The 20,385-nt window shown below is 37.3% G+C and overlaps 1 protein-coding gene across 5 annotated transcripts in view; it reads left to right on the top strand.

Annotated features, from left to right (window-relative positions):
* The window catches only part of IFTAP (intraflagellar transport associated protein), a 92,729-nt gene extending 73,648 nt beyond the window's left edge, over nt 1–19,081 (top strand). For 2 of the 5 annotated variants that reach the window (XM_012521457.3, XM_058305555.2), the window contains 3 exons: nt 9,476–9,615; nt 10,908–10,988; nt 18,834–19,081. In XM_012521457.3, the coding sequence (XP_012376911.2) occupies nt 9,476–9,615; nt 10,908–10,988; nt 18,834–18,998 (386 nt within the window). In that variant the 3' untranslated portion in view covers nt 18,999–19,081. Of the gene's footprint in view, nt 1–9,475; nt 9,616–10,907; nt 10,993–18,833 lie in introns of all 5 variants that reach the window. The other 3 variants (XM_058305556.1, XM_058305557.2, XM_004483175.4) reach the window with 2 other exon arrangements.
* Nucleotides 19,082–20,385: the final 1,304 nt, after the last annotated feature.

Genomic DNA, 20,385 nt, shown 5'->3' with positions numbered 1-20,385 from the left:
TCGTTTTGAAGACTCTCTTTGCTGACTTAATATGCAAGAATATTTCAAAGTCAATGTTACATGCTAGAGAAGGGGTGCTTTCTATAAGGGTTTGGTTGTTGGTGTAGGTGTTGGGTTCTTTAGGTAGTCAGAGACATGAATTACGGTCATTATTGTTGGGGGAGGGAGACTTATTAGTAATCAGACAGGAACTAAAGGGGATGGGGGTGATTGGTTTGGGGATAGGGACTTTCTGTTTAAGTCACTATATAAGCTCCTGCTCTGGATTCTCTGGAATTTGAGAAGGCCTGGATAATTGGAAGAAATTAGCATTTTTATTCTGTGCAAAACATCTCTACTACTCCACTGAAGAAATCATTTCTCAAGCCCTCTATTAACTGGCGGGCTTTGTAGATTTTTTAGTTACTTATTTGGTTCAAGTGAGATTGGAGATCTAAAGAAATCACATTCTCCAGGGACAGTTTCTCTTACTTTAATATGCTAGGGGTCTCTGAATTTCTAATTGAAGAGCAGTTGAAGGGGCTCCGATTGGATAGGAAGGGAGAGCTAAGGATTTATTAAGAAGTGAGCACTCTGTTTTTTAGTGTCACTGGTGGGGAAGGGGTGCTTGTTATAAAAGCAGATTCCTGGGTTCTGTCCTTAGAGAGAATCTGATGCAGAAGGTCGTTGGTGGCATCTGACAATCTGCATTTTTAACCAGTACCCCAAGTGGTTTTGATGTTGGCAGTCTGTGGATGACACGTGGAGTCAAATGGTTCTAGTCTCCATGTAATACATTTGCATTATAACATTAATCTTATAGGAGAACACAGAAGTGCACTTGTTGGATATTTTTGTGATGGTTTAAATTTCTCACTTCCTGCCAGTAATGAGAAGGTTTGGATACTGATGTAAACTGGCATAGCCACAGGCTTGCTTCAGCAAGCTTTTACCAAAACCTTTACTGATTTTTATTATATCAATCTTTTAAATTACCCTTTTTCATTATTTACACATTGTTTACTTTAAACATTTTTTTGTTTTTTATTTTTTGTTATAATATCTATTTCTTTATTTAAAAAAAAACTTGAGGGGGCAGATGTGGCTCAAACAGTTGAGTGCCCACCTCCCACATGGGAGGTCCCAGGTTTGGTTCCCTGTGCCTCCTGAAAAAAAAAAAAAACCCACAAAAACAAACAGCAAGCAAAGCAAATGAAAGAACCAACCCAGGAAAGCTGATGTGGCTCAGTCACTGAGCACTGGCTTCTCACATAAGAGGTCCCTGGCCCCCGTACCTCAAAAACAAACAAATACCTTGAATGAAAAGGTCTCAGTAGGGTGATTTTTTTTAGAAATCAGATAACAGGCAGTCTTGCATATGTGTGTGTGAGAGGTTAGTGAAGCTGAACCAAGTCTCAGTGGACTGAATGAGCCAGTCAAGAACTTCCCACATGTAAAAATAATGTGAAAAGCCTAGGCTAAAAAGCATCCCAGGCTTCAGTGATCTATTCCAATTACCAAAAAGACCACCAGGGCTTCAGTTTTCATAGTGCACAATCTAGGGGTCACTTGGAAGGAAAAAAATTAAATAGTCTGTGCCAAGGTGAATTTTACTTTGGGTCTAATTTGTATTACACTTCAGGAATGTGAGCAGAAGGCAAATATTTATATCAGATGGGAAATGTGACATTTTAAATAGGCAAGTTGCTTGTATAATTTTGGCAGCTGGGAGGTTTTACTGATTAGATTCTGTTATTATTGTTTAAGCAACCTATTTGCCTAAGGCTGCAAGGAAGTGGAATGCATATTGTTTTTCTATCATTGACTTCATTTGTTCACTGTATTTACTTTTATAAATATTCTCCAAGTTTCAGGAGCATGATTCTGTTGCAATATTTGGCTTATCTTTTGGCAGCCAGGGATGGAGAAGGTGAAGACAGTGTTTTAGAGGAGCAATTTTGTGCAGTGGTATTGAGCAGTTGTCTGAGGGCTGATATTTTAGCACTACAGTGCTTAGTACACTGGTGTTTGTTTGACATCAAGCTAACCAGTTTTTCCTACCTTTAATGTGAGATAAAGTAGTTAACCTGATGGTAACGAGCAGTATTGTTATTTGGAATAGATACTAGTTGTTATGCTGAGGCCATTAGAGCAGTAACAGTCTTCTGGTCATCTTTATTTTCTTTTCCCTGAGTTGGCCCAGCTTGTTTTCTGGTTGAGGTCAGTTGACTTAAGAGACTCTTTGAGGTTGAGTTCTGAGAATTATATACTGTCTTACAGAAGTCACTTGACCAGGGGCATATTTATACTGTGGTTGATTGTGTAAAATGAGAACTGGCATTCATTCCAACTCAAAGATTGGCAGCCTTGTTTGATGTTCATTTTCAAGTTTTCTAGTACTTCCAAACATTTTTAGTCACTAATGGACAACTGCATACAAGTAAGGGAATTGGCTACTTTAAGAAATTATTTTCTTATCTGCAACTTTAAGTAGGTTTAGGCAGCCTAGTGAATGACTGGGGCTGGTGTCTGGAATATAATGAAGAATAAAACAAATCCTGTCCTCATGGAATTCATAATTCAGTAGAAGAATCAGTCACTAACTAGATAATCACTATTATAGGATTACAAATTGTTCTAGATCTCATGAGGGCATTTGGCAGGAGAACCTAAATTTCTCTGTGGGATCAGAGAATCTCTGAAAAAATAGAATTTGAACTACCTAAAGCAGGGATTCCTAACCTTATTTGATCTATGGAGTCTTTTGCCAGTCATGTGAATACCACAGACCACTAGGTCCACACTATACCATGTATTGTTTAATAAATATGTCCTCTAATTTTTCTATGTGTAGACTTATCTATAAGGTTCTGCTTGAAAGCCATATATATATATTGAAAGATTTATTTTTAATTTATTTCTCTCCCCAACCCCCCCTCAGGCCCCCCTGCCCCTTTGTCTGCTTTCTGTGTCCGTTTGCTCTATGTTCTTCTGTGTCTGCTTCAATCCTTATCAGCAGCACTGGGAATCTGTGTCTCGTTTTGTTGCGTCATCTTACTGCATCAGCTCTCCGTGGCAGGCTGCACTTTTTTCACGGGGGCGGCTCTCCTTACCGGGGGCAGTTCTCCTTGTGCGTGGGGCTCTCCTAAGCAGGGGACACCCCTGCGTGGCACAGCACTCCTTGCGCACATTAGCACTACACATGGGCCAGCTCAGCACACGGGTCAGAGGCCCTGGGTTTGAACCCTGGACCTCCCATGTGGTAGGTGGACGCTCTATCCGTTGAGCCAAATCTGCTTCCTGAAAGCCATATTAGCCACAGAGAAAACCTGCTACCCAGTCCTCGTGATTCTACTCCATTCTACCCTTCTCACAATTCTTCTGCTTATTTCTCCCTGAGGGAGGAGGGAGGCTTTATGTAATTGCTGAGATTGGGAAAAGGAACTAAACATCCTTTTGGACTTTTGCTGTTCAAAGGTATATCCCTTTCCTTCTGTGCCTGTCTCCTGTCTTATAGTAAACACACTTAGTTGGGGTGTAGACCTGCCTTGTACAGCGGTTTTCAATCTTTGGGACACATTGAAATCACCTGAGGAGTTTAGAAATATGCTTCTCTTTTGGTCCTGCTTTTGGAGAGATTGTTTCAGTGGCCGGTTGTGACCTGGGCAGTGACAGTTTTTAAAACTCTGCAGATGCTTCTAATATGCAACTAAGTCTGAAAACTGAAGTTGGAGGTTTATGTAGACCCTACTCTCAGTGTTTTATAGATGTGAAGCAGTTCTCCATATACTTGTCTGGATAAGTGATAGCTGTGCAGACTTTCTCTCATATTGAATAGGCCAAGAGCTATTTTTGGGAGGAAGGCCTGATAAATAAGCAGCCCAATTGAGATTGTGATACAAGCACCATTTTCCAATTCAGCTGTATCTATCTTATCCTTGGATGGACAGTAATCTTTCTCATTTTGAACTTCCACTTTCATTTACTTTACTTTTTTTTCTTCAAAGAAGTTTCTAGTTAATGTGTCTCTTATAAGAAGCATACTGTTTATATTGTATATATATTTATATACACATTTGCACATATATATACATATATATACACATTCTGAAACCTTTGTCTTTTAATTGGAAGATTTAGTTCCTTTATATTTAATATAGTTGCTGATGTATTGGGGTTTAAAACTGTTATCTTATTTTGTTTTCTGCTTGTTTTGTGTTCTTTCCCCCTCATTTCCTGCCAATTTTGGACTTATCAAGTATTTTTTATTATTCCATTGTTCCCTATGTTTACTGGTTATAGAATTCCAAGTTTGGATTTTTTTGAGCATTTTATTTTTAAAGATATTATTCCATTATTTTCTGACTTTCATTGTTGAAAGCTCTTGAAAAATCATGTGTCAAGTTGATGTTTCCTGACGTTTTAAAATATTTTCCCTTCCTTTTGTTTTTCAGTAATTTCATTATGATGTGCCTTGGTGTGGTTTTCTTTGCATATATTTTGATTGGGATTTGTAGAGATTCTTGTAAGTGTTGGGAATTTCTCAGCTGTTATCCTTCAAATATTGCCTGTGTCTAAGATCTTTCATCATGTCCCATGTATCTCTTAAGCTCTTTTAGGTATATTCTATCCTTTTCTATTTCTTTTCTTGCTTCAATCTGAATATTTACTCTTATCTATATTCTACTCCACCAATCCTTTGTTTCTAATCTGCTATTAAACCCATCTATATTTCAGTTATTGTAATCTTTAAAGTAGTTCTGGAATATTTATTTTTATGCATTTCAGATCTCTCCTGAAATTATCCATTTTTATCATGTAGTCTTTGAACATATTACTCAGTTCATTTCTCATAACTCCAATACCTGAGATCTCCTGTGTGTCCATTTTTATTGCCCATATTCTCTTTTGATATCGTTTCTTCTTATGCCTGGTAATTTTTATTTGAATGCTGAACATTGTGTGTAAGAAATCATAGAGGCTTTGCATGATACTGTCTTTCTATAGAGAAGATTTTCTTCAACATTTTGCAAGCATTAGAGTAGGAATAGATCACCAGATCCAGTCAGAAATTGACCTGATTCAAGATTGGATTTCAGCTTTGTGAGGGCTGTTGTATTCTAGTTCTTGCTTATTTCTAGAATGTAGCTCTTCAAACCAGAGTTCCTTCTTCTTGGAAAGAATTGAAATAGTTTGTTTTTCATGGGTCACCACATATACTTGAAAGAATGACTGATAGCCAAAAAGTTTTAAAGATGATGATATAACCCTGTCACTTGAAGGCAAGCAAATGATAGTATACATTGCCAATGATAGAATTGTCAATGAATCAAGTGAAAATTAGAGTTTTGGAAAATCTTTGTTTTTGAAAAATATATTTTCCATAAATATTTATTTTGACATATAATGGATTGTTATTTTTATTGACTCAATCAGTAAATATGAAAACTTATGTTTTAATTTCTGTGATAAGTAATGACATCTATAACTGATAAACATAAATTATTTGGGGTCTTCAATCACTTTTAAGAGTGAGAAACACTGAGCTACAGTATCATAGCTGGAAGGCATGGCTTGCTAAAGCATTTATCTATATCATTATTGTTCTTGTGGAATACCCAAACTTTCAGTAAAATTAGACCATTTCTATGTGGCACCTGTGGTGGTTTGAAACTGTGTGTACCCCAGAAAATCATGTTCTCAAAGCTATTTCATTCCTGTGGGTGTAAACCTATTATAAGTAGGAAATTTTGACTAGGTTATTTCCGTTAAGGTGTGGCCCAGGGTGGATCTTAATCAACTTACTGGAGTCCTTTATAAATGGGATGAAGAAAAAGAGAGAGAAATAGAGCATCACCTGATGATGCTTTGATTTGAACTTCTTTTTTTGAGCCTCAAAATTGTAAGTTTGTAAGCTAACATATTTCTACTGTTAATAGCCAACCCATTTTATGGTATCTGTTTTTGGAAGCCTTGTGAATTCAAACAGCAACAAAGGAACAGATTGGTTAGTTTTATAAATAAACCAGACAGATTAAATAGTATTATAGTCAATATTATTAAATGTCAGGTAGACTGCTCACTTTTTATTGTCATATTAGATTATGTAGTTATATGCTCTGACTTGCTGATCATTGACTAAATACAGAAAGACAAATGTCATGCATACATAGTTTACAAATATTGGAAATTATTCTTAAAGTTGAAAAAGAAGAGACTGAAATATTTTCAACCAGTCTTGCTGTCTTATAGTGGTTTATTTTGAGAGTTGCCCTAACTTTACTATGTACCTTAGAAAAGATGGTGGGGGAGCAGGTGTAGCTCAGTGTTGAGTGTCTGCTTCTCATGGTCAAGGTCAAGGGTTCGATCCCTGGTACCTCATAAAAACAAAAACAAAAACAAAAGATGGTACTATTTAGTTAAGATGACAGTAAGGCCTTTCATTGTTTTTCAAATAACAGTAAGATCAGATCGTTTCTGAAGGCATTTCAGTTTAAGAAAGTTTGACACAGAACTTTGGAAATTCCATTCCACTATCAGTGAATTCAATTGTTTTTCCCCTTAGGTAATATGAATATATAATTATTATACAAGAATGAATATATAATATAAAATGGTTAAAAGATACCTTTGTTTTCTTAATAACATGCCTTGCCAGATTGTTCAATCCATAAGGTTTCACTTTTATAAATTTCTGTCACCTTTAGAATTAAGGCCATTCAGTTTTGTTCTTGATTATTCTGATTGGTTTTATAGGTGAAAGTCATCCCTGTAACTACATTTAGTTCTTGAGGGCAAGGACAATACTTATTTTATATCACCCACAATGTCATATTGGCAGGTAGACTCTTGATTCTTGATGTTCAGTTTAAAAGTTAAGATGCAAGCAATTTGCTTCTTGTCTGCAATTATTTGTGGAGAATTTACTATGTAAATATCAGGTGCCCTGTTGGCATCAAGATTTATGAGTTTATGCATTTTGCATTTGCAGTGAGGAAACTAATGACAAGAATTTTAAATGTGAGGGATACTGAGTCTTACTGGTTTGAAAGATGTGTTCCCATGGAAATGGAAGTTTTTGAAACAGAGTATTTTTGTTGAAAATCCTACCTCCTTTGCAAATAGAGTAGGTAAGTGAAGAGTTTTAGTAAAGTAATTGCACAGTTGTCACCTTCAGTGCACAATATTGAATATTGTCAGTCACAATAATGATTTTAAGTAGCTTTGAAGGCAGAATTGATTTTTTAAAAAGATTTATTTATTTATTTCTCTCCCTTCTCCCCCCCCCCCCCCCCATTGTCTGTTCTCTGTGTCCATTTGCTGTTGTGTTCTTCTGTGTCTCCTTGTATTCTCATTAGGCACCTCCAGGAACCAATCCTGGAACCTTCAAGAGTAGGAGAGAGGTGATCATTCTCTTGCACTACCTCAGCTCCCTGTTCTGCTACATCTTCTTTTTATCTCTCCCCTGTGCCTCTTGTTGCATCATTTTGCTGCGCCAGCTCTCTGCATTGGCTGGCACTCGTGCGGGGTGGCGTTCCTGCATGGGGCGGCATTCCTGACAGGGGATCACTTCTGGGGGACAGCACTCCCACATGTGCTGGCACTCCATGTGGGCCAGCTCACTGCATGGACCAGCTTGCCGTCACCAGGAAGCCCTGGGCACTGAACCCTGGACCTCCTATATGGTAGATGGGAGCCCAACTGCTTGAGCCACATCCGTTTTCCCAGAATTGATTTTGATTTCACATTTGAACATATATTTATACTGGTAGTGAATGGGTCTTGTAGATACTGTTTTACATATTAATAGGCCCAAACCTTTCTCTTTGTGTCTTTGCTGTGGGTGGACCCCTAGCCAGGCTTGTACCAGTCCTAGACAATTATACCAGAGGATCGGTGAGGAAGTTTGGCCTTGAACTATAAGTAGACACCCACCAGCCTTATTGAGTTTAAAAATAATACTTCTTTGGGTTCAAAATGCTTGAGAATTGACTTAATGTTTATTAATCATGTGAACGTGCAATAATAGTTGCATTTTTTTGGCTCTGGGTTTGGATGTATATATACTCTGTTAGATTTAAAAATACATATAATGGAAAGTTTTATCAAAAAGAAGTTCATAATGTGACATTGTGGGTTAAGAGCATGGGCTCTGCAGAGAGACTGCATGGCTATGCCACTTTCTAGTGGCAAAGAGTAAGGTTACTCTTTGTGCTTAGAGTTCATTATTTGTAAAATCAGAAATAATAGACGTGTGGGGAAGATTCATTGAATTAATGCATATAAAAAGCCAGGCATATAAATGTTTGCTCTTGTTATTGTTTTTCTTTCTGCTAATAAGTTACATCATAGCCTAGGATTTCAATAATTAATCATAGCTGAAGTACCTTCATCTCCACCTTATCCCTCCATTTTTGTTTCCAGGCTGTATGCTATGTTCTCTGTTGTTGGAGTTTAAGAATTTTGTAATTATGCGTATTTTTTTTTTTTAATTTTGTGAAGGTGTTATTTGCTGTGGTGAGAGAGATGTATTTCAAATAAGTTTCAGTTTTGAATATCAGTAACTGCTCAATTATCTCCCTATATACGCTGCCATTGGCAACAGCGAAAACATGCCTGTTGTTAATTAATCACTTCCACTGAGAACTTAGTTATGGCTTAATTAGGATCATCATTGAATAGCAGGCAGCATCTTCCTGAGCCCGCTGCAAGTTATTGGCCAGCTTGGACAAGCCCTTCTAGTCCTATGAAAACTTAGACTGTGGTGATGTGTTCCTATTTGTTTTTTGTTTTTTGTTTTTGTTCTCCTTACAGAAATGCTGGAAAATCACCAGTTGTCTGTGATGCATCTAGGTATTACCACACATGAAAAAATGAGGGAACATATCTATTTATAATGGCTCTATCAGAAAACCAAGATTGGTTATTGACTCTTGTGATTGTGCTAAACAAGCTGGAAGAAAGTTGTTGTTTGCAGGTGTTGAAAATTAGACCATGCATTCTGAATATGACAGAGTAGTTCATTTTTCTACTGAAAGTTAAAGTACTTTCCTTCTGGCATCATTGTTTTTTAATATATATTTTTTGAAATATTGCCATATTGTTACAGGATGAAATCAACACTCTATTTTATTTCTCTTCACAACCTCAGGAAAATATGGAAAAATGAGGCAAAAGTATCATCATTTTTCCTTCTTTTACTATAGAAGTAGATACTAGTTTGGGTGTGAGAGGAACAATTAACTTACTCCAAAAACAATAGCCCAGACCTTTTAGATGAAATGTAACTTTATAATAGGCATATAAGAATAAATGCATCAAAGACTTAGGTTTTCTAGAAAGGAGAATCACTTGAGTCAAGACCCTACTGTGAAATTGACCTGTACTTCACTTGGGCATGTTTGCTTCCTTGTTTGGACTACTGTGGGCCCTGAGATGATTTAGGTAACTTGTGAACTTGCTGAAAGGATCAAGTGAAGTATTTTATATCCAACAGATTTGCTGCTGCTTCCAGGAGAAGTGGAACAGGATGTAAGCCTCAGTGTTACTTCCTGCTTTCCTTCCGTGGACCAGCTTCTGACCTGTGAAGGCAAACCAAGGCCCACTGTAAAAGACGCAGACAGACAAATGGAAGAGGTACTCCACAGGGAATTCCATTAGACTTGAAACTGCTTTGATTTCGTTACCCTTTCTAAGAAATGCTGCTAGACCTCTGCACTTTAACATTTTTCTTTGATTTGGGAAAATTTAGAATTCAAGTTGCTTAATTGGTTCTTCTCACTGCCATCCATTGTTAATGTGTGCTTTTCTTTTCAAACACAGAAAACAATTATGCTTTCACGTGGAAATTATTTTATTTTATGATATATGCCATGCTGTGGAACAGTGCTATCTGCAGACTATATGACAGAAAGAATGGCCAGTTTTTTTTACCTCTTTTCATTTGAACTGGCCATTTTTCCTTTTATTAGTACTTCTAAGGTCCTTATAAGCCTCTTATATTAGTTAAAATAAGCCCAGGCTGCCATATCAGAAAGTCCCAACAACAATTCAGTGGCTAAAAGGAGACAGAATTTTATTTCTCTCGTGTAATAGTCTGAGAAGAGCGTTTAAAGTGAGCACGTCCTTCAGACACTCAGGCTCCTTCTTACTGGATCTGCACAGTCTCTTAGAGCATTGTCCTCATGGGCATTTTCTATGCATGCTCACTATCACATCCAGAGGACAGGGCGGTGAAAGCATCAGGCAGCAAGCTCCCCCAAGACAATGGAATCAGAACCCTTCATTTCTGTTCACATTCCATTGGCAACTACTTAGTCACATGTCTTATCTAGCCACAAGGGAGGCTGGGAAATATCTAGGTTTGTGCTTTAAAAGCAGAGGGGATTGGAATCTCTACCATACCTTTATGTTCCCGAATGTACAACTTGACATTATTTTTTGCCATTGCTTTACAACTCTTCTACCTATACTCAGCAAATGTGCACCAGTAGAGGTTGCTGGTGGTATGGGATAGTGACCTTTATCAACTGCCTCAGTCAAGCATAAATGGCAACCAGGCACAAGAAGTTATTGATTGCTCTTATTATTGCTTCCTAATAAAGTCCCTAGTGTGTTTCTTAATTATGTAGTCATTCAGGTACTAGTCTTGTCACTTGAAGATACTCTGTTATGGAAGTAGTCATTCAATCAGAAATTATGCACACATTTCAAATTTTTTTGTCTTTTGTGTATATATATGTATTAATTATTTTTTTAGAGAAGTTGTAGGTTTACAGAAAAGCCATGTATAAAATACAGAGTTCCCAAGAACCACCCTATTATTAACACTGTGCCTTAATGTGGGACATTTATTAAAATTCATAAAGGAACATTTAAAAAAATATTTTTTCACTTTAATTTTCTTTATTTATCCCCATCTCCCCCAGGTGGCTCTCTCGTCTATCCACTCACTGCTCCCTCGCCTTTTCCAGGAGGCACCAGAACCTGAACCTGGGACCTCCCATATGGTAGGTGGGTACCCAACTGGTTGAGCCACATCAACTTCCAGGAACATTTTTATAATTATACTGTTGACTCTAGTTCATCACACATCTAAGTTTTAAATTGTCCTTTTCTTAGAGAACTTTGAGATCACAAAGATACCTCTAAGGTTCTACCAGATAAACTAGCAGGGACAGCTACTTTTCCGTGTGCTTTTTTTTTTTTTGTTATGGATTGCTTTAAGTAGTAAGAAACTAAAATTCAAAGTCATTTCTAGTAGGAATCAGTTTCTTTTAAACACTTATTCATGTTCTTGGCTTCAGTCATGCCCATAAAAATTATTGGACCAGTGAATGGTCATGGCATCTACTATCATTATAGAAATTGTTATAAAATGATTTTAGTCAATCAATTAAAAAAAGCTGAATGATTTCTGGAATCTTTCAAGTAGTCAGGAAATGCAAGTTAAAACTCCATATATATGATCATATCTTTAAAAGGAATATACATTTCTTACCAGAAAATATGAACATTTTAAATTGTTAGAATCAAATATGAGCAATTTCTGAATTGGCAAACTCACGAGCCATAGATGAATAACTTTTGCTGTTTAAGTATCTGTAGCAGTATCTTTGTAGGGATTCTATTCCTAAGCATTATTTGTTAGATAAAATTTTCAGAATTATTTAGAACCACAATACTGTGCCAACTCTGCCTTGGTTTAATGGTATTAATCTTTTTTTAAAACACCCAATAACAGTAAAAGAACATAGCCATCAATTTCCTGCAAGGGCTTTTTAGGGCTCAAAATGGTAGTTGCTTTCTGTGACTTTAATCTCGAAAGATGAAAATGGATCCTGGGTGTCCAGACTTCCTCTTAATCGCCCGTTAAGGATCCATCAATTTTCTGATGTGGGTTGGGCCAGTTTAAATTTTTTTCTAATTTTGTCACTGATTTTATACATGTTCATTTTTCCCTTAAAGTCAAACATTTTCGAAGAACCTTCCACTTTCTATTTGTGAGTAACTTCTTGCCTTGGTTACTCTATTTTGATGAATTTTAAAAGTTTTGAATGGCTTTATAGAACAAAAAGAGTTCACTTTAGGAAGATGAAAAATTGTTTTCTCCCCCCGAGAGCCATAAGAAAGAGGGCATAAAGAAACCTTTAGGCATTTTAATAGATCTTCTGATTTTCCAATTCATGATGGACTCTAAAAATTTTCACCTATAAAGACAGTTTATTTACCATATTGTTGTTTAAGATACCCTACAGCCAAACACTGCTGCTACTGATTTGAGCATTTAAATTCTGTTTTCTTTAATTTGCCTGTGTGGAACTATGGGTGGAAGTGATTCCTCCTTTAACAGTATATCTGTTAGAGTAAATCACTTGAGCAATTTTAAGGAAGCTAGCTATTTCCTAATAGTGTGTTATTCCCTGAAGGCTACAAAAAGATTTCAATCCGATTTGAAATTAGACACCTGAAATCCACATATTTCTCTCAGCTCCTTAGGCAAAATTAACAAGTTAATAACTAATTCACAGTTGATTTTTGTTTAGTAGGAGGGGATCTGGTATTCCATGGCACAAATTCTTCTCTTTGAAATAAGTAAAAAATTTCAGTTTGTATTGTAAAAATCTTGCAGTTTTATAGTTTAGAACCCTAAAACGAACCTAACTTGAAAGAATGGAATTCGTGAAGCATTCCACAACAGCCAACCTTGAAATGCATAGAGATGTAACCTTTCTATATTTTAAAAGCTGTCATTGGGAAGATCACAGTGATGTCTTCTGAATTCCAATTTACATCTAGTCTCACTTTGAATTTCATATGTGCCCCTTGTTTTGAAAGACTTTAAATTCATTCATGTGTGTCTTCAGAAGCTTACTTGATTAAAATGCCAAAAAAGCAGAACCAGTGCCGAGCATATAGTTCATAATAAATAAAGGTAATAAATATTTATTGGATGAACAGATATGTAAACAAAAAGCCTCATTGTTTACTAGGAGTGAATTTCTGATATAATAACACGGTAGAGTCATTCTCTCTTTTCCTGTTTGTTCACCCCCCATAACATGTAACATGTTCATGTCTCCCCCATCCTTAACAAAACAAAACAAAACAAAGAAAGATACAACCTTCCTTTCACCTTAGACCCTCTAGAGCTGCTGTCTATTCTTCTTCCTCCTTTTCCTCCAGACTTCATAGGACATTAGGCCCTAATGTACCAGCTAACTCTGCTTCCTTTTGCCTCACTCCCCATTTGATATACTGCAAAATGTCCTTGGCTTCAGACACCTTACTGATGTATTCTGAATAAGGCTACCACTTACTTTATAACTGCCAAACCCAATGGATACTTTTCATTATTTTAATGAAGCTGTCTACTGGGTTTGACATGGTTGATCATTGCCTCCTCCTCTAACAGTCTTACTCCACTAGCTTTCACTTCACTCTTCTCTGGTTCTTCATGTGCTCTTTTGCTGCTTCCTTTGGATTCTTTCCTCTACCACCTAAGAGTCACTGTTCCTCAAGGTTCTATGCTTAACCTACAGTTCTTTTCATGCCACATACTTGGATTGAATTTCATCTTTAAATTACTACCCTTTATGCTTAGGTTTCCAGATCTGTATCTTTAGCTTGAAACCTTTTTCTGAGCTTCTGGTTTGTATGTTCAGTTGTCTATTGGGTATCTCCACCTGGATTCTTTCAGATACTTCAAATTCAACATGTTAAAAATTGGCTTATCTTTACCTGCTTCCCTTCCTGCATTCTCCCTTTTCTTCCCTTTTTATCTCCTGTCAGTTATCAAGTGCTACCAATTTTGCCTTCTAAATATTTTTCAAATCTGCTACTAGAGCCCAGTTCTCATTATCTGTCCTTCTCACCCCTGGCAATGGCTGTTGTCTGTTTGTTTGTTGTTTGTGCTTGTTGTCTGCTGGGGTTTTTTGTTTGTTTTTGTTCTTTTTGCTCATTGTCTGCTTGTTTTTTTTTTCTTTAGGAGACATCAGGAACTAAACCTGGGACCTCACATGTAGGAGGTGGACACTCAACTGCTTAAGCCACATCCATTCCCTGCTCATTTGTTTTTGCTCATTGTCTGCTTGTTGCTTGCTTGTTGTCTTGCTCATTGTTTTTGCTCATTGTCTGCTTATTTTTTTCTCCTTGTCTGCACCTTGTTTGTCTTCTTTAGGAGGCACAGGGAACCAAATCCAGGATCTCCCATGTGGGAGGCAGAATCAACTACTTGAGCCACATCTGCTCCCACTCTTGTTATCTGTTGTCTGGACATCTTAAGCATACTCCTGATTAGTCTCCTAAATCCAGTCTCGTCTCCCTCAAATCTACCTTCTATTTAATCTTCAAAGAGACCTATCTAGATATAACCCAGAAGAGGGTAGGATGGCTTTCTGTTTTGTTCAAGGTTATGTTTCCAATATCTAAGATAGTCCCTGTCTGTCTCATGGTAAGGAGAAATTGTAGTTGCTTTCTGTGTAAAAATTGAATGAACAAAGGGATTTTTCTAAAGTGCATAGTCTCTACCCTGCTTAACTCCTTCATTAGCTTTTCATCATCTCCAGGATAAATGGCATGCAGGCCATGGTCTGGCACCATCTTCACCTCTTTCCACTTTCTACCTTGTACTTTATGCTCTAACAACCCTCAACTACTTGCACATCTGCACATGTGAAATTCTGTAGCTTATTTCCATTGCATGCTCATGTTAACTCCCTGTCTGCAAAGCACTTCTCTCAACCTGGTTAACTAATATTCACTCTTTAACTTTCTATTTAGGCATCACCTCTTCTAGGAAGTCTGCCTTCTCTGATTCCTTCCCAATCCCTCTAATCTGGGCTGGGTTATGTATCCCTTCCCTAGTCCCATCATCCCCTACTCTGCCATTCGTACTTACCACATTTTACTATAATGATCTGTTTATGTGTCTAACTTGTTAGCCTGTAATTTTCTATAGTTCTTAACTTCGTCTTTGTATCCCCAGCACCTAGCACAATGTCTAGAATTTAATAGGAATATAGAGTTTATGGAAAGACTATCTGAATGCTTGTGGAAATACCTGAATGATTGCATGTGGGAATAAGAGTTTAGTTTGTATTTGAACTGTGTATGACCTGTTCCTTATTGTAGATGTTGCAGTTGCTCCCTATTATTGTAGATGATGTTGCAGTTCTTATAGCAAACAGCTGTTCAGTAGTTTCCAATAAATATGTGGACACTAGGTTGAGGCTCTCAGTTCCAGAAGCTGTGAGTCCCCTGGTCCCATTTTTATCTCTTCTCTGTGTCTTTCTCTCTCTCCTTTATTTTGTGAAGTTCTGCATTGCCTTTCTTTCGAGCCAACCTATCACTGAGCGGATCTCAGCAATTGCAGGAGGCTATTCCTTTGATATTTGACTTAGGGATATACTGACCACATTACAGTATCAAGTGGACAGTGATACCTGCAAATATTTTAGAAAATCCTGAGTATCATATTTTGGTATTGAAATTACTGAACTATTTCTTTTCTTTTTTGCATTTATATTTCAGCATTTAATTGATTACCTAGGAAATTAATCTTATAATAGGTATTGTTAATAACCCTTAATTTCTAAGGAATGAAATTTGTATATTTTAGTATAATTTTATTTCTTTAAGTACATTATCAATGAATAATATTTGTATTGGCATCATATTTACTGACTTGCTAAGAACTTTATTTCTCACTATTTCTATGGCCAATACTATGTAGCTGATGAAGAAAATCATGTTCCAAAATAGAGAAGAATTAAAATTTATGAAAAAACTTACAGGAAAATAAGACTTTTCCATTTATGAGCAAATTTCCGTATCTCTTTTACCTTAATGGTTGGATATTGTGGCCATAAGGTATATAGGAACCCCGGTGAAGGAAGAGGAGTAAGAACACAATGTTCTTAGAACTAACTAAATCATGCAAGGTAGTCCTTATTAGAAAGTCTTAAAGGATAGAATACAACATTGAAGGAAGCCTTACTCTATCTGGGTTGTTAATACAAGGTAGGCAATGAATCTCGTGATGAATGGAGAAGGTACTAGAATGGCAGTACTCATTTGAGAGCAAAGTATACTTTAGCACTTTCCCCTTTATGTCTCCATAGTCTTTTGCATTGTCGTTGGAATGCATGACACACGAGATTGAAATTGCTCATTTACTTCTCTCTCTTCTCCTTAAGGTTGTGATTCCTTGAGGACATAGAATTTACTATATTCATCTTATGTTCCAACATGTCATACATAATGGACACTCAATAAATAAGTGGCCATTGAGTGACTAAATAAAGGAAGGGAGGTGAGAATGTGAGGGTTGTTTGTGTTGTATAACAGGAGTGTGGGGACGTGGTATGGTATCGTCAGGATTTTAAGCAGAGGGACTTGTCTAGTTTGAAACTGCATTTCAGCCTCAGTGGGAGGGGGTTGAACTAAAAATTACTCCATCTAGTGAGAGTGGCTAATTAGGTCTAGGCAGGTTTTAGGGTCTTCAGAGCAGGGCTCCAAGTTCTAGGGCAGTGGGTACACATGGTAATGGTTAGCCTGAAGCTTGGTGGAAAGGAAGCTTGGCCTTTTCCCAAGAATGAAAAAGCCTCAAGAGTATCTTCAAACTGAATGCACTGGTAGAGATGAGGCTTCTCCTCATGTCCTGCGAGGGTGACTTAGAACTGGCTCAGTATTGAAGTGTGGCCCAGCTGCTGGCCTCAGGACTTGCCACTGAGTGGGGCTGGAGATGGCAAGGATGCTGATGTGCAAGAAATGAACATATTGTGTCATGCCTTTCTCCATTTGAACCTGCCTTACCAATGTTGCCCTGATGTCACTTTGGCTGTGGTGACTAGCTTCCTGCATCCTCAAGCCTTTTTAAAGATGGTCATGGCATTACATGTGGTCTTGAGTACTTGTTTGATGGAAGGCATGGGAATTGTCCAGCTAACTCAGAAAAGATGTTTTTTCCCAAAGGCTTTTTCTGAAAGACTGGACTTAGTGAAACTTCATAGTTGATTTTTGCTGGTGTTTTTGTTCATCCAAATCATGCTTCTCTCCTTACTAATTGTGTTGCCTGGGGCAAGTTACTTAATTTTTCAGAGCTTAACAAAATGGAGGTAACAGCGTCTACTTGCAGCGTTGTTTAAAGATTCCTGGCGGTGTGCCTAGCACATGGTAGGAACTCACTCAGGGGCAACTCCCAACATTGTCTTTGTCAGAATAGCATGCCAGCACTTCTAATAAAGAGGAAACAAAGGAGTCTCTGAAATTTGCCCTCTTGATGGTTTTGCAAAGAAAGGATGATAGATGGCTGGGAGTTTGCTGTAGAACTACGTAACTAATTACAAGACATCACTTGCTGGAGAAGAAATATCTACTTTTCATAATTTTTTTCCTTTAGTAAAAGCAGATAGCTTCTGAGTTACATGTTTCATTTTCAAGAATATTGCAAAAACCACTCAAATGAGATCATCTTCCATGGAAGAATATTTAAGTTAATTATAGCTGTAGGGCATTTTTTTTCATTTTGCATAAACCATAGTTTTCAATTATATAACCATCACCATATTTAGTATAGAGCTACACAGAGGTGCTGGATAATTTCATTGTAGCACACATCATTTGCTTTTGGAGAGGCTTTTAAGGGGTTGATACAATGAAATTTAAAAGCGCTCACTCTTTTTTATTTTTTATTTTTTTAAAGATTTATTTTTATTTATTTCTCTTCCCTTCCCCACCCCCAGCCCCTCACCCATGCCCCTGCCCCAGCTGTCTGTTCTCTCTGACCATTTTGCTGCATGTTCTTCTTTTTGTCCACTTCTGTTGTTGTCAGAGGCACGGGAATCTGTGTTTCTTTTTGTTGCGTCATCTTGTTGTGTCAGCTCTCTGTGTGTGCGGTGCCATTCCTGGGCAGGCTGCACTTTCTTTTGCGTTGGGCAGCTCTCCTTACGGGGCGCACTCCTTGCACGTGGGGCTTCCCTACGCGGGGGACACCCCTGTGTGGCAGGGCACTCCTTGCGCGCATCAGCACTGCACATGGGCCAGCTCCACACGGGTCAAGGAAGCCCGTGGTTTGAACCACGGACCTCCCATGTGGTAGACGGATGCCCTAACCACTGGGCCAAGTCTGCTTCCCACATTCACTTTTTATTTATTGGAAAATATATTTTTTATCTAAGTTAGGAAGTCTTTAAAAATTATGAATTATGAATAAATAGAGACAATTGTTGTATCTCTTTGCAGCTACTCTGACTTGTAGATAAACTCTGCAATATTTTAAAAATTCTTGGTAGGAATAAATGGATCCTGTAATTTTTTATTTGAGATGATGCTATGTATTTTAATTCTTACTTTTACTGGCCTAGGATTTATAAGTATTATTGGAAGAAGTATATCAAATGTATAGTATTTTTATCTTAAAAATTATGTTTCATTGATGCGGTCTTTTTTTAGCAAATGTTCAAATTGTGTTTAAGATTGATCAGCCTTTTAAGGTGCAGTTTCTCATATTTTAATATAACTTAGTTTTTCCATATGCCTCCAGCCCTAGCACTACAAGTGGTAGAAATGTAACGAATGTGTGCAAGGGAGACTTTCTGATTCTTGCCTTGGGCAGAATTAGTTAATGATATTCATTCAGATGCAGTGTGCTACAAATGGGGCATATTAAGAGGCTTAAATTAGGTCAAATTGAATAATTGAATTTGTTCTTTCACTTAAAAACAGATTAATCAGCTGAGAGTGTTGAAGTCTAAAAAAAGTTTAATTAAATGTTAATAGAGAGTTTATGTTTTCAACTTTATCTTCATTTGAAACTATTCATCTGTTTTTTCCTTCTTTCTTGTCTTTTATAGATACATGGAGATGAAGTTCAGGCTTTCTCACTCGATGAAGAATTTGATTACGACAAGGTGATGCTAACCCCCAAGTGCACTCCTGCCGAGCTGGACACCAGGCAAGAGCCATCCAAGCCGAGGAGAGAGAACACCGGCGCAGGCTTAGAGGAGCCTTGTGACTGATGCCCTCAGGCATCTGTGCATTTATTTTCATTTTGTTCTTATTTAGGGAGCATTAATAAGAATAAAAGATCAACCTTCTCTAATCCCTTTGTGGACTTTTATATGTGTGCATTCATTTTCGGAGTTATTTGTCCGTGGAGAGATAGACCCACAAGTTCTCTGCCCTGGCAGAGGTCTTTCCTCTCTCGTGTTCCTGCGTCCCATGACTGGTTAGGGTTTGATGGGGATGGGAAGTGGGGACAGGAAACGACACCTACTGAAGGGTCCATTTTGATGGCAGTGTTGCTCTAGGTGCTGAGGGGTACTGTAAAGAAGATTGGAGACATGATCCCACCTTCTTGGGAGTGCAGGACTATTGCATGTGCAAAATACATTGTAGCACGTAGAGAAGATTTGCTTACATGTGTAGGTCACAGGTCACAGCTGTCAGAGAAAGTGATACATATGTGGGGTTTCACTGAAAAGAAGGCATCTGGGAACTGATTATATGCCATTAAATTCTTGCACTTTGTCATTGCTATTAAGTCTGGTGTGATGATAGTTACAAAATACGAGGAATGATCTCTATTCCCCGAAGCTTCAAATTACAATTTGAGAAGGAAAAGCATAGGCAGAGAAAACAACTAGAGAATACAAAAGCATATTTTGAAGTGCTAATTGTGTAGAAGGTCCATAAATGCACTAAGTGAAGGAGAAAAGAAGGGTATAGCAGAGAAGAAGGGGCAATAGTGTGTAGGAAGTCATTTTTATTACCGATGGAATCAGTAAAAAATCAAATGTATTTAGGCTTAATTGCTTTTCATACAGGCCTGTGCTTGTGTGGGTGTGAATGGTGTGTATGTATTTGTAAAAAAGTGCCCTTTATATTATTTACAATATAATTCTCTTGATTTCAGATTGGGGAAGAGTCAAGTGGTCTCCCCATCTATTTTTCTTTTTTCATTCAACAGACTTTCATAAAACACCATTTACATGCCAAGCCTTAGGCTAGGCAATGGCAGAGGATGCAAGTAAATTAGATATGGTCTAATTTAATGGGGAAGACAGATGGATGCACAAATAATTACAGTAGAACTGCATTGTCCAATATAATAGCACTTGACCGTGCTGGCAGAGCTGACTTTTTAATATTATTTAATTTCAATTTAAAATTTTAAAAAACCTGATATTTTATTCAGGTATTGGAAAATTTGGAACAACTTGGGCATGTTAAATCTACTTTTTCAACTGGAAATTTTATGAAATCTGAAATCAGATCAATTATTTTTTATGACAAGTTAGTATCTAATTAAATATGCTGTAAATGTAAAATACACATTGGATTTTGAAGAACTAATATGAAAAAACTGTACAGTATTTCCTTATATTTTTATGTTCATATATTTTA

Source organism: Dasypus novemcinctus, chromosome 10 (assembly GCF_030445035.2).
Source record: "Dasypus novemcinctus isolate mDasNov1 chromosome 10, mDasNov1.1.hap2, whole genome shotgun sequence".
Lineage (NCBI taxonomy): Eukaryota > Metazoa > Chordata > Mammalia > Cingulata > Dasypodidae > Dasypus > Dasypus novemcinctus.
Note: the sequence above shows the minus strand (reverse complement) of the source record. Positions and strands in the feature narration are given on the sequence as shown.